Source organism: Poromitra crassiceps, assembly GCF_964638095.1.
Source record: "Poromitra crassiceps genome assembly, chromosome: 9".
Lineage (NCBI taxonomy): Eukaryota > Metazoa > Chordata > Actinopteri > Beryciformes > Melamphaidae > Poromitra > Poromitra crassiceps.
In genome coordinates this window covers 14,907,167-14,922,741 of record NC_139630.1, presented here as the reverse complement: position 1 = coordinate 14,922,741, position 15,575 = coordinate 14,907,167, and the positions used below count along the sequence as shown (strand labels likewise).

At 43.3% G+C, this 15,575-nt stretch overlaps 1 protein-coding gene across 1 annotated transcript in view; it reads right to left on the bottom strand.

The window, feature by feature from the left end:
* LOC310782184 (NACHT, LRR and PYD domains-containing protein 3-like) overlaps window positions 1-15,098 on the bottom strand; it is a gene marked incomplete at its 3' end in the record, with an annotated part of 174,355 nt that extends 159,257 nt beyond the window's left edge. The window contains exons 1-2 of the mRNA XM_083642870.1: window positions 15,073-15,098; window positions 4,420-4,503 (exon numbers count right to left, since the gene is read on the bottom strand). Of these exons, the coding sequence (XP_083498996.1) occupies window positions 4,420-4,489 (70 nt within the window). The 5' untranslated portion in view covers window positions 4,490-4,503; window positions 15,073-15,098. The remainder of the gene's footprint in view (window positions 1-4,419; window positions 4,504-15,072) is intronic.
* Window positions 15,099-15,575: the final 477 nt, after the last annotated feature.

The following is a 15,575-nucleotide window of genomic DNA, read 5'->3' as shown; positions in this document are numbered from 1 at the left end:
GTTTGGGTGAATTCCATCTGATGTGAAGAAAAAGGGGCGGTCCCAGAACAGGTTGAGGTTATCGATGAAGTGAATGTTGAGCTGATTGCAAGAGGATTGAAGCCAGGTGTGGAGACTGAGGATTTTTCTGGAAGGGGCTATACCATGGAGGAAGGTGGGGGTGGGGCCAGAGATGAAAACAGATTTACCGCAGGATTTAAGCAATGTGAGGAGGTGATTGAAATCTTGCTTGGTCTGCTCGGACTGATCGCGGGAGGTGTTGTTGGACCCAACGTGGACAATAATACGGATGATGGACAACGGGAGAGAAGTTAGTAGGTTTGGGAGTATATTGAGGATGGTATGGACAGTAGCACCAGGAACGCAATGAGTGATTTGATTTGATTTGATTTTTATTTGTCTCGAACAAAGAACATAAAACTGTTTTAAAAACAAAAACAGGTAAATAGACAAGACCTTTTCCAAGGTCAGTTCAATAACTGTTCGAGAAGGGACAGGGGGAAGTAAAAGACTTATCAAGCCCTGCCCCTTCTTTACAATAATTTAAATTGTGTTATGAAAAGAAAAATAATAAAAACAAATAAAAATAATAAAATAAAGAATAATAATATAACAAATAATCAAATACAAGTACAATCTTTTAAATGTACATATACAGTATATATATATATCCCTGATATTGATTGCGTATAGCAGCATATTATATTTCCCCCTTGTTTTTATTTACTTTTTATCAAGCAGTAAGTGTTCACAAGCCAGACAGTCGTTGCATTGGATTACGAGCCAAAACGAGTTTCGAGTTGCGGGCCGCGCTACGGCGGGATACTGGGATATTTGCAATGTCAGAAAACTGGAATATTTGCAATGTCTCGGCTGCAGCGGTTCCACTACAGACGGCATGGATATGCAAGTAAGTCAATTGATTTCAAGTTATCTGGGCCTTCTATTAAATTCGGCGTGGAAATGGTTCACCGAGCAGCGCTATTTTTGTTGTATTGATGTTTCATGTTGTCATTCTTCCTAATTAAACCCGCAACCTTAAATTCCCACATTTTTAAACTGAATTTGGCTCGCAAAAGAATCGCTGACTGCGAGCCCCCTTTTTTAAAGCGTGAGTGGTAATCTTTATACCATATGAAAGTAGAAGAAATAAGGGATCGATTGGGACGAAGCATGTCAACCTAGCATGTCGGGAAGGGGGGTAAATAACGCTCCAAAGTTGATTAATTGGAATGTAACTAAACAAGTATGTTGATAGTGCAGGGGAAGGCACACTCTGGTTCCAGATGCAATACAGTGTAATTTAACGTTATTTGACAACAGTTTCGGCCGTAGCCTTTGTCAAGTCTCATACAAACAGTGCAAGACAGCCATTATAAAGACAGGTGGGCTGATTGAATGGACAACACCTGTCTTGTGAAAGCACACCTGAGTGTGATTACAATGACATCATATGATCAGTCATGCAGTAATAGGCTACATTGTCGGTACTGGCACAGATTAATCAAAACATTGATGTCACAGGTAGGCTGTATACCATAATATATCATGAATCTATGTGAATAAATAGATTTATATAAATAGTAATCACAGCCTAATGCATAGAGATAAATCCTGAAACCTTCTCGCAACAGTTCTAGCCTAAGCCAGTGGTTTTCAAAGTGGGGTCCCCAGCAAAAAGGGGAGATCATCTATTTTCACTATAATTCCATGCCATCCATAAGTAACACAATCTAAGATAGTGTAGAAGTGAGTAACTAGGCTAATTATAACCATAACAGCACAAATAATTGACAAAAATCTCGAAATAAATATACAGTATTTACTCTGAGAAATGAAATAATGAGAAAAGGAACAATTATTGATGGTTAAAACTGAATAATGACATCACCAGTCTAATCCTAATGCTAGTTTAAAATGAGATATTCCTCTAAATCTGTCTTCAAACTGCAAAAGAGAAAAAGAAACGCCCACATTTTTTTCGGCAGCGTCCAAGCCGCCACTGATGTGAACGATAACCATTGATTATTCACAAAATCAGATCAGTAGGTTCAATTTATGATCCAACGTGTGTTTTGGTGACAATATGAATGAACCCGTTTACTCCCTATCATGCTTGTAGAAAAGGCATGTTCATGGACCGCTGTAGTGTCCCTGTTTGATGTTATCAATACATATTGTCCCAAAAAGTGATTGCCAAGAAGTGGTTTCCGTCAAATTGCAGCTTTTTAAAACTTGTAAAAGGTACTGGATTTGGTTATAATCCAGTAGCCTGGTAAACCAGCCCGTCACGTGAACTCACATTTCATTTGGTTCTGTGTGACGATCTGGCCCCAACTCTTCACCCAGTCTATTCACCTTATGTAGCCACGCCCATTTGACCCGGTTCTGTGGCCGTCCTACGACTTCCGGCTAAAAATAATAATAAAATAAAATAAAAAATGGCTGCACTGCTCCAATATCATCTAACTCTGAATTAACTAATAATTTAGCCAATTGTATGTAACATACCAAATAAAAGCAAACGGCAATGTCTAAGAATGCAACGCCATGTAACTGGCTCGTTAAGTCTCGCATTCCAGGGAATTACGTTAACGTCTGCGGGTCTTTATTGACGTTAATGGCTCGCGCTGCTATCGCGCTGCCTCGGAGGAGAGAAAACTATCCGAAGCCTTCTTTGTTGGAGTCCAGGTATGTTTTACAAGAAAGTGCTCGTCATTGTCGACGATAACGTTATCTGACCTGGCTAACAGTGGATACTTGCTTGCTTGCTGTGTACCGGCTCAAAGTAGTAGGCTACGTTATTTATTTTACCCCTTCACTGTCTGCTCCAAAAACAACTCTTTTATTTTGCGCCGTGACCGCCGGAAGTGTTAGGTGGACCCGGAAGAATTTGGTCCACTGTAAGGTCTGAACATAAGGTGAATAGCAGGGGCGGGAGCATGGGCGGGCGTAGTTGCTTTGACAGAGAACTCCTTCAGCCAATCAGCATCGGATCCAGTCAAACCCAAATCCACTCGGGAGAATGGCAAAAACTGCCAAGAAACTCTGTGGTTGCGGCGATACTCCTGTACTTGTTTAATTATTGTTAGTGAGTCTATTTCTGCAATAACTGCACTTTATGGCTGTTTAAACTAGACAAACGCTGACATTACTCCTCGAGACGATCAGGCAAGGAGGCGGCCATTATTGTTTTGTTAGTGCAGTGCTAGTGGCATTCCTGATTGGCCAACTTGCACTGTCAATCACAGCGCAGTCGCTGATTGGCTCTTCCGCTTTGCAGCTTCTGCTTAACACCCTCCCAGGCCTTGGGGCCAGAGCGTCACGCAGAACCAAATTAAATGTGAGTTCACCGGCTGGTTTACCAGGCTAATAATCCAGGAGCAGGTAAAAAATGCAGTTCAGACTAATTGCGAAATATTATCTTTATTTTATATAAAAAGAACACAGACCATAGCATTCAACTAGCCCAATACAGCCTTATGGCACAATGAATCGCACATTGTAATGTATCAGAGATTAATCATTGTGTCCTTAAATGTGCTCCTCACTTTTTCAACTTAGGTGCATAATGTAAGGTGATAATCACATCACAGACACCCAGTTCATAAATGCTGCAATACTTAAAATGCAAAGGCTTCCATCAATGAGCCATAGGCTCAATCCCCACTGTGTTAACTCAGTTGGTGATAGTGACTTTAACAGACATTTATTGACATGAGAATCTTTGTGCGTATCATTTAATAATTTGCCAATATGTATATAAAATGACAAAGAAGGTAACGCTTAAAATGTACTATTGCGGTGCCAAAAGGCGTGGTGAAAAATGTGGGTGCACCTAAATTATGTGCTGGTGCTAGATGGTGCTGTGGCCTCTTTCATATGATGTAACGCTTTCCATAAGCGTTCATTCAGAGTTCATAATGGCACTGAACTTTTGGTGAACTATAGTATGCTCCTAGTGGTCATCTCTGGATATGATAGTTATGCATTTGCCAAGTAGGTGGGTACATATTTACAAATATGGACAGTAGGAGGACTAACTACATGGCATGATCTTATCTCCTTCTCCTCCTATGGAATGTCCGAGGACAGTGACATGACTATATCTCCACGTCGACAGGCAATAAAAGGGACTGTCCCGGACTGAAAGGGCAGTCGGCCCCCCGGGGGGCCAACTCACCATCGGATTGCATGCATGCTGTAATAGATGGGTTTTACTCTGTCATCCTTTTACCTTTTATTATTAAAACTGCAAAGGACAACTTTCTCTGTCTTGGATTTATTCAGTTTTGTGGAGTTATGTTTTTTCAGTGACAACACCCCTGCTTTACGTCCTTTATGTTTCATGTTAAATAAATACATGAATAAATAAATATGTTTTCATAGGCTAAGCATGTAAAATCAATCTAAACTTACCAGACTCTGCACTCCCTGCAACCAGCAGGCAGACCCCCAACAACCAGCTCAGAGACACAGAAGGCAACATCCTCTTCTTCTAACCTATAAGACATTACAGTATATTACAGAATGGAGGTAACACTTCAAGTATTTAAAAGTTTAAAAGATTATAAAGAAAACAGAGAAAACAGACTGGAGACACTAATCCAAAAACTGAAAGTGTGGAGAAAATGTGGCCTGACTGTGTCTCGACCCCGATAACAGAAAAAAACCATAAAGTTTACGCACGGTATACTGGTACTACAATGGTACCGCGGTACCCTGTAGTTAAAAACGGTACTATACCACATTAATTTAGTACCGATACTTTAAAAAATGTCATGAGTTGCGTCAGTGCGCGACCGGCGCTGTTGGCGCCGCTCACCAAACATCAGAGACAAGGGGGTTAAACTCCTCTGGATAGTTTATCCACCTCTGCATTTACGGTATTTACCAATCGCACGTAGTGTTGGGTAAGCACACGTTAACGTTGTACAGTGATTAATACAGTTATACAGTGATTAACAGTGTCATTCGTTTCTTCAAGGGGTGGCCGTCCAGTACCAGTGATGGGACACACAACAGAGGATCAAAGAATTTGTGAAAATGAATGCTCTAATATTCTGCTCTCCTGAGATTATAACTCTAAATCTAAGCTACATGTTATTGATGATGATCAGTTGTTTCAACATAGGATATTGCAATAACACACAAGCCAAATGCTTTTGTCAATAAACATTGCCAACAAGGATAGCCTTGTTGTATATTATCATGTAACTGAATGTCGCAAATATGATCGCAGAACAATCCATTAGTTGTCTGGTCAGAGGCAGGTTGGATAAAATGATCAGATGTGATATAAAGATTGTTGATGTCGAGTGAACACGAACTATGAATCGAAGATTGGACCAGAGGACATGACGACGGAAAAACAACCGACCAGCAGTCTGCTTCAAATCAACGAATGCTTTATATTTACGGCGTTTCAAAACTAAAAACTCTCGTAATGGACAAGCCCGTCTTTTATTGTCACACGAACACCACAACACATGCATGCGGCCACAACACACTCATGCTGACGGTGGCCGGTGAAAAGTGTCCTCTGCATTTAACCCATCCAGGCATGTCCTTTCCTCCGGGGGGCAGGCCAGGAGCAGTGGTCGCTTTCTCGTACAGCGCCCGGGGACCAACTTCGGATGTTGTCGTCACTGGTCGGATGACGATGACGATCTGATCTTCTGCATGTTTTTAGTGGGGGGGTTATATACGGAGGAACCCCCTGGGGGAGCACGGGGAGAACATGCAAACTCCACACAGAGAGAAAGGCCCTTACGACTAGAGATGGGCCGATACCGATACTGGTATCGGTACTTGGCGCCGATACCGTACTCAAATCGGTATCGGGAGAACGTCCCGATACTCTGGCCCGAGTACTGTGTAATTTAGAATTAATACAAAAACTCAGAGAGTTACAGAGAGAGTTACAGAGAGTGACTACTAAGCATTTATTTGACTGTTTACTATTATTTAACATACTGTTGTACTCAATTCTGTTTTGGGTTTTGGCTGTGCTGGTGTGTGCTGCTTAAAGAAGGTAAAGAAACTGTAAACAAATAAACAGTATCTTAAGAATCAGCAGTGTTATTATTTTCATTGTAGTAATTGAACATTACAGTATCATTAAAAGTACAAGGCATGACAATGAAACGAAATTGGGGGTAAAATAAGTGGTTACTCAACAAAAACAAAAAGTACTCGTATCGGTACTCGGTATCAGCGAGTACCCAAAATTAAGTACTCGTACTCGTACTCGGTCTGAAAAAAATGGTATCGGCCCATCTCTACTTACGACGAGATACCCCACCTGGGCAGTGGGCACTGAAGATATGGGGGGGAACACAACCAGAGCGCCCACAGTGTCCCAGGCGAGAATCGAACTCAGGACCTTCTGACTGTGAGGCGACAGCGCTACCGACTGCGCCACCGTACCCCGATCCCGATCCCGACCCCGTTCATAACTTTATAATAGCATAACATTACTGTATACTGTATAGCCTGGATGACGTTAGCTAATGCTACCCAGCCTTCCATTGACATATGCTGCCTTTAGCTTGTGGTATTATGGTACAGTCTGGCTAGTGATGCGGAAATATACCATGGAGGGACAGCACTGTGCCATATCCTAGTGTTATGATACCTAATATTGATATATAGGATAATGTTGCCCGGCCCTGTGTGTGTCTGTGTGTGTCCGTGCATGTGTGTGTGTACGAGGGAGCTCTGGTGGGTCTGCTGTCTGAGAGTGGAACTAGGGATGCACGATATATCGGCAATCATATCGGTATCGGCCAGTATCGGCCGATTTTTTTACATATCGGTCATATCGGTATCGGTCAGATGTTGCAATGTTAATATCGGTTATCATTATCAGCCAAATTCTTCACATTGATATGAAATAATGCAGTAAATCTATGATTTATGGGCTTTTCCAAAGGCTTTGCAAATAAAGAAATGCATAACTTTTTCAAATTCAGTGTTAACATGTGTTTTTCAGTATGTACAAAATGTGATGATCATAAAAATGTGGTTTTATACAGATCATATCGACATCGGTAAATATCGGTTATCGGCCATAACAGCAATGTTAATATCGGTTATCGGCATCGGCCAAAATTTTCATATCGGTGCATCCCTAAGTGGAACTGTGGTGTCTGTTCCCTGTTTTTACAGTCTCCAGACGAAAACATCCGTTTCTATTGCAAAGTTGAGTCAAATGTATATCTGAAACCCTCCTGTCTGTGTCGTCAAAACTTCCTTTTTCCTGACAGTGTTCCTTAGAAAAACCCCAGATTCTCTGAAATAACACGAGAATCATGTGATAATGGCGACCTTCATTTTAGAGAATTGATCAAATACATTTCAGAGAATCTGGGGGTTACTAACAATTAATTATAGTTAGTTTCCCGCTGAATGTGTCATTACTTTATTAATATCTTACCTGGATAAGCTCAAATGATGTTGTTTATATTATCAGTCCGACTTGGAAGCACTTTCTCCCGGCCAGTCAAGCGGGAGAGAGTGGTATGCTCATGCACGAGCCCCCAAGCTCCAGGCCGCGGGGGCGCGCGCAGGAGCAGCAGCATTGCCCCTCGCCTCTCATGTCCGAGGCAGGGGCTTTCGCATGGGATGAGAACAGTCTGACATAACGTAGCGTTAACGTTACTTTATTCTCGTCAGAAAACACTCCGATTTGCATGTTAAAACAAGTTTGCAGCCTAGGAATAACTGGAAAACATTTGATTGATATATTAACGTCAGAGGAACCCAGGATTAGTCAAAACGATATGAGAAATACACAGCGCGTCTGCCGTGTGACTTTTCCGGGTTTACTGTCCTGCGTGGGGGGGGTACACACGGAGGTAGGCGACGAATTTCGAGGTTTGACTGACAGATTGAGGGCGAATGGCGTCACAAGATTTACTCACAAGCTCGTTTTAATGCTTTTCCATTGGTTGCATTTGGTAAAAACTACACAGAGACGTGAAGGGTGACCAATGTCATTGATTCATGACAAAAAATAACTAGAACGACCGCAACGCAGACTTATGCCTCCGCCATTAGTTCATTCTTGAGTCCAAATTGCCAGTTGAGGCAAATTGGAAGCAATTCCGTCAAGGCGCTCCTGAGATGTTGCATTACATAGCTTGGAAATTGGGTGTGGACCACCAAAATCTAATCAGATCATCCTTGGGCCTAAGTGAATGTTTAAGGCGAATCTGATGAAATTTCGTCAAGTTGTTCCTCAGATATCGCGTTAACAAGCTTGAAAATGGCGTTCGAGAGGTCACAGTGACCTTGACCTTTGACCTTGGACCACCAAAATCTAATCAGATCATCCTTGGGCCTAAGTGAATGTTTAAGGCGAATCTGATTAAATTTTGTCAAGTTGTTCCTCAGATATCGCGTTAACAAGCTTGAAAATGGCGTTCGAGAGGTCACAGTGACCTTGACCTTTGACCTTGGACCACCAAAATCTAATCAGATCATCCTTGGGCCTAAGTGAATGTTTAAGGCGAATCTGATGAAATTTCGTCAAGTTGTTCCTCAGATATCGCGTTAACAAGCTTGAAAATGGCGTTCGAGAGGTCACAGTGACCTTGACCTTTGACCTTGGACCACCAAAATCTAATCAGATCATCCTTGGGCCTAAGTGAATGTTTAAGGCGAATCTGATGAAATTTCGTCAAGTTGTTCCTCAGATATCGCGTTAACAAGCTTGAAAATGGCGTTCGAGAGGTCACAGTGACCTTGACCTTTGACCTTGGACCACCAAAATCTAATCAGATCATCCTTGGGCCTAAGTGAATGTTTAAGGCGAATCTGATGAAATTCCATCAAGGCGTTCCTCAGATATGGCGTTAACAAACATCCGTACGGACGGACGGACGGACGGACATCCGTACGGACGGCCGGCCGTACGTACGTACGGACGGACAACCCGGATCCATAATGCCTTCGGCCTGGCTTCGCCGGTGGAGGCATAAAAAAGTGAAAAAAGGCACATTCGAGGTCCTGGCACAACAGCGACGAAATCTAACCTTGACGCTTTACGCTACGTTGTTTACTGGTATAGTGTGAGTAGGGCAGCCTGTAACGTTCTATTTAATATAGCTCAGTGGTAACGTTAGCCCAGCTGCCTGGTCTCGTCTTTGTAACTATATCCTTCCAACAGCTAAGAAAGGAGCTTGTGAAGAACGAACATCCCCACAGTCAAAGCACTTTCCTGAGATATCTATATAAAAATGTTTATTGCTTTACTACCAAAAATAAAACCTCCAGTGTCTGTATAAGCTAAGGCTAACATGTTAGCGATTAGCTAATGGTGGTTGTGTACACTTGTGTAGGCCCCGTGTTGGTTATACCCGGGAGTTAACATTATACTAGAACGACCGCAACGCGGACTTATGCCTCCGCCATTAGTTCATTCTGGAGTCCAAATCGTCATTTGAGGCAAATTGGAAGAAATTCCGTCAAGGCGCTCCTGTGATGTTGCGTTACAGAGCCTGGAAATTGGGTGTGTGAGAGGTCACAGTGACCTTGAACCAAAATGTAATCAGTTCATCCTTGAGTCCAAGTCGATGTTTGAGACAAGTTTGATTAAATTCCGTCAAGGCATTCCTGAGATATCGCGTTAACAAGCTTGAAAATGGCGTTCGAGAGCTCACCTTGACCTTTGACCTTTGACCACCAAAATATAATCAGATCATCCTTGAGTGTAAGGCGATGTTGAGGCAAATTTGATGAAATTCCGTCAAGGCATTCGTGAGATATCGCGTTAACAAGCTGGAAAATGGCGTTTGAGAGGTCACAGTGACCTTGACCTTTGACCTTTGACCACCAAAATCTAATCAGTTCATCCTTGAGTCCAAGTCAATGTTTGAGACAAGTTTGATTAAATTCCGTCAAGGCATTCCTGAGATATCGCGTTAACAAGCTTGAAAATGGTGTTTGAGAGGTCACAGTGACCTTGACCTTTGACCTTTGACCACCAAAATGTAATCAGTTCATCCTTGAGTCCAAGTGGATGTTTGAGACAAGTTTGATTAAATTCTGTCAAGGCATTCCTGAGATATCGCGTTAACAAGCTTGAAAATGGCGTTCGAGAGGTCACAGTGACCTTGACCTTTGACCTTTGACCACCAAAATCTAATCAGATCATCCTTGAGTCTAAGTCGATGTTTGAGGCAAATTTGATTAAATTCCGTCAAGGCGTTCCTCAGATATCGCGTTAACAAACATCATACGGACGGACGGACGGACGGACGTACGGACGGACGGACAACCCGGATCCATAATGCCTTCGGCCTGGCTATCGCCGGCGGAGGCATAAAAACACATTTCCTGGCATATGCAGGCAGTTGGACAATCTGGTAAGTTCTGAAAATATGTGTCTATTATTGTGTTATTCCAGCTATAGAGGGAATGCACCGACGCCACGCCCCCTCCCGAACACGCCCCCTCAGCCGGACTGAGCAGCACTGAGTGTCAAATTTCCAAAACAAACGTGGCTTCTGCCAGGGGTAGTAGCGAAACCACGGCTAATATAAACGATTATCTGCTTAAAATAAAGGCAGTTGGACTCGAATGTGACCCTTACAGCTTGCCAAAGAACCAGTGGTCCATGGACGTAGACATGTGGCCAGGAATAGGGTTTCCTGACATTTATATGTACTTAATATCGACGCCGGGGAAATACACAAACCAAAGCATGAAAGCATACAAGAGCCTGGACGCGTGGTCGTACTTCAAGGCTGGATTTGTTGGCGACATTAAAGTAACGAGGACAGCAATGGATATTCTGGTTGTATGTGGAGAGGTACATATTTATTTTATTACAACTTTTATTAAGAAAAATATAGCATACGCTGTCCCTAGCTTTGTTCATAGTGAACACTATCACTCATGTAACGTTATATCTGTGCAGGTAAAACACAGCCAGAGAATGAATGAGCCCTCATTGAAACCCTGGATAGCTGCAGAGAAGACCGGGACCGTTTCATTAGCTTTCGGCAGCCTGTAAAAAGATACCTCCGACGCCTTGTTGAATCTATTTTTACAGTCAATGGCACAACAGCACTTTACCATTTTCGTTGTTTTCTCGCGGAAGCTGAACGCTAAACACCGTGACCCGGCGGCGCCACCTGGCTTGTTTAGACGTTTTGACACTCACTGCAGCTGAGTGGGCGTACCCGCACTGACTGTCGCGTCCGTGACGTCACGTGCATTCCCTCTATCGTTATCGGTTGTTAAAGGGCCCATATTTTGCTAATATAATGTATTATTATTTTATTGTTGGCCTCCAGTAGAGTAACTTATTGCATCATTCATAGTTGAAAAAACTCATTGTTTATCTTGTACTGGCTCTCACTGCCCCCTTCAGTTCAGCCTCTGTATGAAACGCTCTGTTTTAGGTTCTGTCCCTTTAACACATTCAGTGCCACAGCGCTTCAGTAAAATTGTCTGGAGCCTGTGCCAGATTCACTTCCATTCAGTTGAAAACAGCTATAGAATTTTTTCTATTATGGCTATATTAACGCGGCTGGACTTTAATGAAACATTGAACACTCCTGCTTCTTCCAAAGAAGAAATTTTGTTTCTAGACAGTTCCATTATGAAATTACAGCCTCTCAAAAAAGTGCACTTTCAAGGGTTTTCTGTCGTTTTTTTTTACTTTCCAAGATATAGCCCCTTTTATGAATACCTTTTGCACTCTAATTTCGAGCACATTCACTGACTCTGGCTGGTGTTTTCTGATGTGGTGGCGTGTGGTGTGGTTTCTGTGCAGCCACACACCCCTCTCCCCCCCCCCCCCCCCCCCCCCCCCCTCTCCCCCTCTGAGCTGCGGGCTCCTCCCACACGCACAGAGTTTGCTTTCTCGACTCCGTTTTTGCCGCGGACAGATCCCAGCGCAGGATCCCAGGAAATGATGCGCGCTGGCAAACGCGACTGAACGAAAAGGCTTGGCCCGTTCGGCTTCGGATGCTGGCTTTCTAGGAAATCGTGTGGAGATAGATAGAAGCATAAGAGCTCAGTTGTGAGCGCGGATGCAGCCGAGCCCACTCTCGCTGTAGACAGAGCAATATATACGGCTCTGGCAGAAAGCATGCATCGGTTTCCACGGCTTTCTCCGCTGTCTCCTGTACAAAGTAAAGGATCTGAGGTGGGTGGAGCAGCTCCTGTGACGATGTTTAAGGTGGCGCCGTGTGATCCCTTGAAGGGATTCATGCTCACTGGCTGGGTACGACCTTAAACAGCAGAATTATGGAATAATATGAATTATGATTTTAGGACGTGCACAGACGTCCTTGGCACTGAACGTTACTTTTTTTTAGGACGTGCACAGACGTCCTTGGCACTGAATGTGTTAAGAGCCCCCACCCTCCGGAAAATACTCGCCCTGCCCGGGAGCTTCACATTCAAGCCACAACACAACAGCTAATGTAGCTAGTTAGCTAACTTCCCAAATGCTTGTGACTATAGTGTGCCTGCCTCTCCTAGCAAAGGCTACATGGACCAAACCAAAATGAGGACTTGGAGAAGTCAGCAAGTTGGACTAACGTTACAAGTTCTGAAAATGTGTGCCTTCGTCATTCATCGGTTGTTCATGTCTATGAAAGGCAGCTGTGCTGCTAGGCTAATAGCAAGTGCTAACGTTACCCAGCCGGTGGTAAGTAACGTTAGCGCTTTCTAGCTGCTAGGTACAACCGATGCTGGAATGAGACACATATTTTCAGAACTTACCACTTCAGTCCTACATCCTGGCTCACTTCCAAGTCGTCTCCTTGTTTTGTGTGAAAGTGAAAGGCAGATACGGCCGAGACGAGTGGAAATTAGCAGCGCTACTGTCAGTCGGCAGTGAGTGTACTGGAGCAATGTCAACACAGGGAAGGGTGGGGGCTAGAGGGTGTGCGCGCGCTGCGCGCCGGCCGGCTGCAACGCTTTGTTGCCAGGGTAACAAGTCCTGCCTGACGTCACCAAAACTATGGTTCTCGCACAAAATCGGCATAAATCCATGTCATCTCGTCTACGAGAGTTCATGGGCGAGAGGGGAGGTTCATGGGGGTAACATTAAAACACTTTCACATATTTATTTGAAGCTTAGCCCATGTTTAATATGACCATCCAAGATTGGAACAACATATATATGATACAAAATTAAGAAATGCATAATAGGGCCCCTTTAAGTAGTAATATTAAGCCGATAAATAATGAAAAACAGCCGACTAGCACAAGCGGGTAACGCTAGTGCTAGCCTGCATGTTAAAAACCATTGTGTACCGATAATGTGGCTGGAACTAATAAAACACATATTTTCTGAACTTACTTCAGTCCCCAACCAACGTTACTTCCTCGCGCACCTTTCTCAAAACAATGTCCTTTTTATTGGATATGTCTGGTAGCCAACACAGCCACCCCAACCTCCAGGGAGCCAGTACCCGTGCTAAGAACCCGACCCCCAGGCAGCGTTAGATAACAGATGAAGCCGACCGTGTGTCTTGTCTATGACGATAGATCTATAATATGAACAGCCTGTCCAATCAATGACGGCTTGAGACTGGCTGCCACAGCTGTCAATCATCCATTTTTATATGTCAAATAACTACTTAAAAACAAACTGATCAGAAAAATTACCACTTGCACAGGCATTAGCGTGATAATAACTATCTAAAATGATACAAACCACCGTTGGGAAAACATTATCTGACGTACACTGTGATTGTTTCAGTTGTCCATTTCCCCATCCACTAACATGGGGAGGCGGGCCTTGTGACCTATACTGGCACCTGCCGCCAGAGCGGCGATCTAACATGCAGCGGCTTCACTGAACGGGACGCGATATTTTTTTTTTGGATGATGGCGAAGGCTGGAGGCACCCTCTCTGCCTGTGATTGGCCTAGCGTCAAACGTTCATCCAATCACATTCACTTGGCTATCCTGCGTCTCTTTCTACAGTCTGTGGTCAGACAGACAGCAGTTTCGCTTGCTAGCATGCATGAAAGACACCACTGTGTGTTTATGTTTTTGATATAGTCTGGTCTCTGGTTTATAATGCTGCCGCTACTCTTGGCAGTGCACGTATGTAGCCTACAGACAAATAAAAAAGAAAAGATAAAAGATGAATGAGAATTGATCAAGGGTTATATAAAAACAGTGTCAATGCCCATTTGAAAAAATTAATCAGAGCAACAATGTGATTAAATTTGGAATGACAAGTAAAAAATACACGTCTGTGCAATAGGCTAAGTAGGCCTAAATAACTCAGATATAGGGTTTGCAATTGTAACGTTCCATATAATGAAGTATCTCATGCTTGTTGATTGTTTTGCACCTGCTGCTCACGTTATGAACAAATGCTTAGATGACCATAGCCTCAGCTACAACTAACTGCAGTCATGTATGAATGTTAGCTGTCTGTCCAGCAAACACTAATATCTATAGGAATCATGCTTGGAAGTAGCCTACTTTTCCCCCGCTGCATCGTGACATTGAATGAAACTACGGTATGTTTAGGCTCGTTTGAGATACTTCTGGCTCGCCTGGAAAGAAGGTGGGAGCAGCCGAGTACAGTCAGCCAATCAGAGGCAGAGAGGGGCGGGTCATGCCTTCGCCTAGCCTTCGCCATCATGGGAAAAAAATATCGCGCCCGGCAAGGTTCTGCGCAGCCTCGACTTGGACGTAGTACCAAAGTGAAAGTAAAATGATTGCTTTACTTTTCAACCCCCCCCCCCTCCATTTTGAAATTGTTTGTAATGCGCCCTGACAACTGTTAAACTGTTCTTGTGTTGAACAGATTGTACAGATTAAGCCTTTTCTGTATAAACATAAATTGCTGTTTACTCTCCTTCCACAGTTGTGACGGAATTATTTTATCTGAGGGTGCGGCCATTTCCTCATATTAACACACTCTGCCCTGAAGCAGCAAGTCAGTGAAAGTTACATACCGGTAACTAAATAGCGTTACAACACAGGCAAATATCATATCCACAACATCATTATGGTCAACTCGTCCAGCTGATAGAGTCAGGAAAGTAAAATAGACTGGAAACGGTCTAGTAACTGATGCTACAATACCTGACTGTCAGCGGAGACGAGACGAGATGAGGAAGTGAGGGGTGAGAGAGAACCTCTCTCCCGTGAGCAATAAGCATTTCCGGTGAGCGTTTTTCAGAGTAAAAGAACCTTTTGCACAAGCCTAGAGCACACAGAAGCGTTGAAAATTTATAAATTTGCATAGTAAAACTTTTGAATTTCAAAGTGAAAAGTCTTGTAGTGTATACTGCCTCGTCTGAGTCAGTTGTGTAGTGTATTTCAGCCAGTTTTTTCAGTCGTGATTAAAGATCTTAATGAACCAGTCTTGTAGTAAACTCTGGCCCAACTATATTTTCAGCTGCCGACCATTGCCAACCTATTGCCAACATTGTGCCAACGTGTCATTGCTATCTGGGTAGCCTCAGCAGGAACTAACTGACTGTAAAGTCATTTTAACAAAGTATGAATGTTAAACTGTCCAGCAAACATACCACTAATAGCCTATAGTTATAGGAATAATGTTTGGAAGTAGCCTCCCCCCCCCC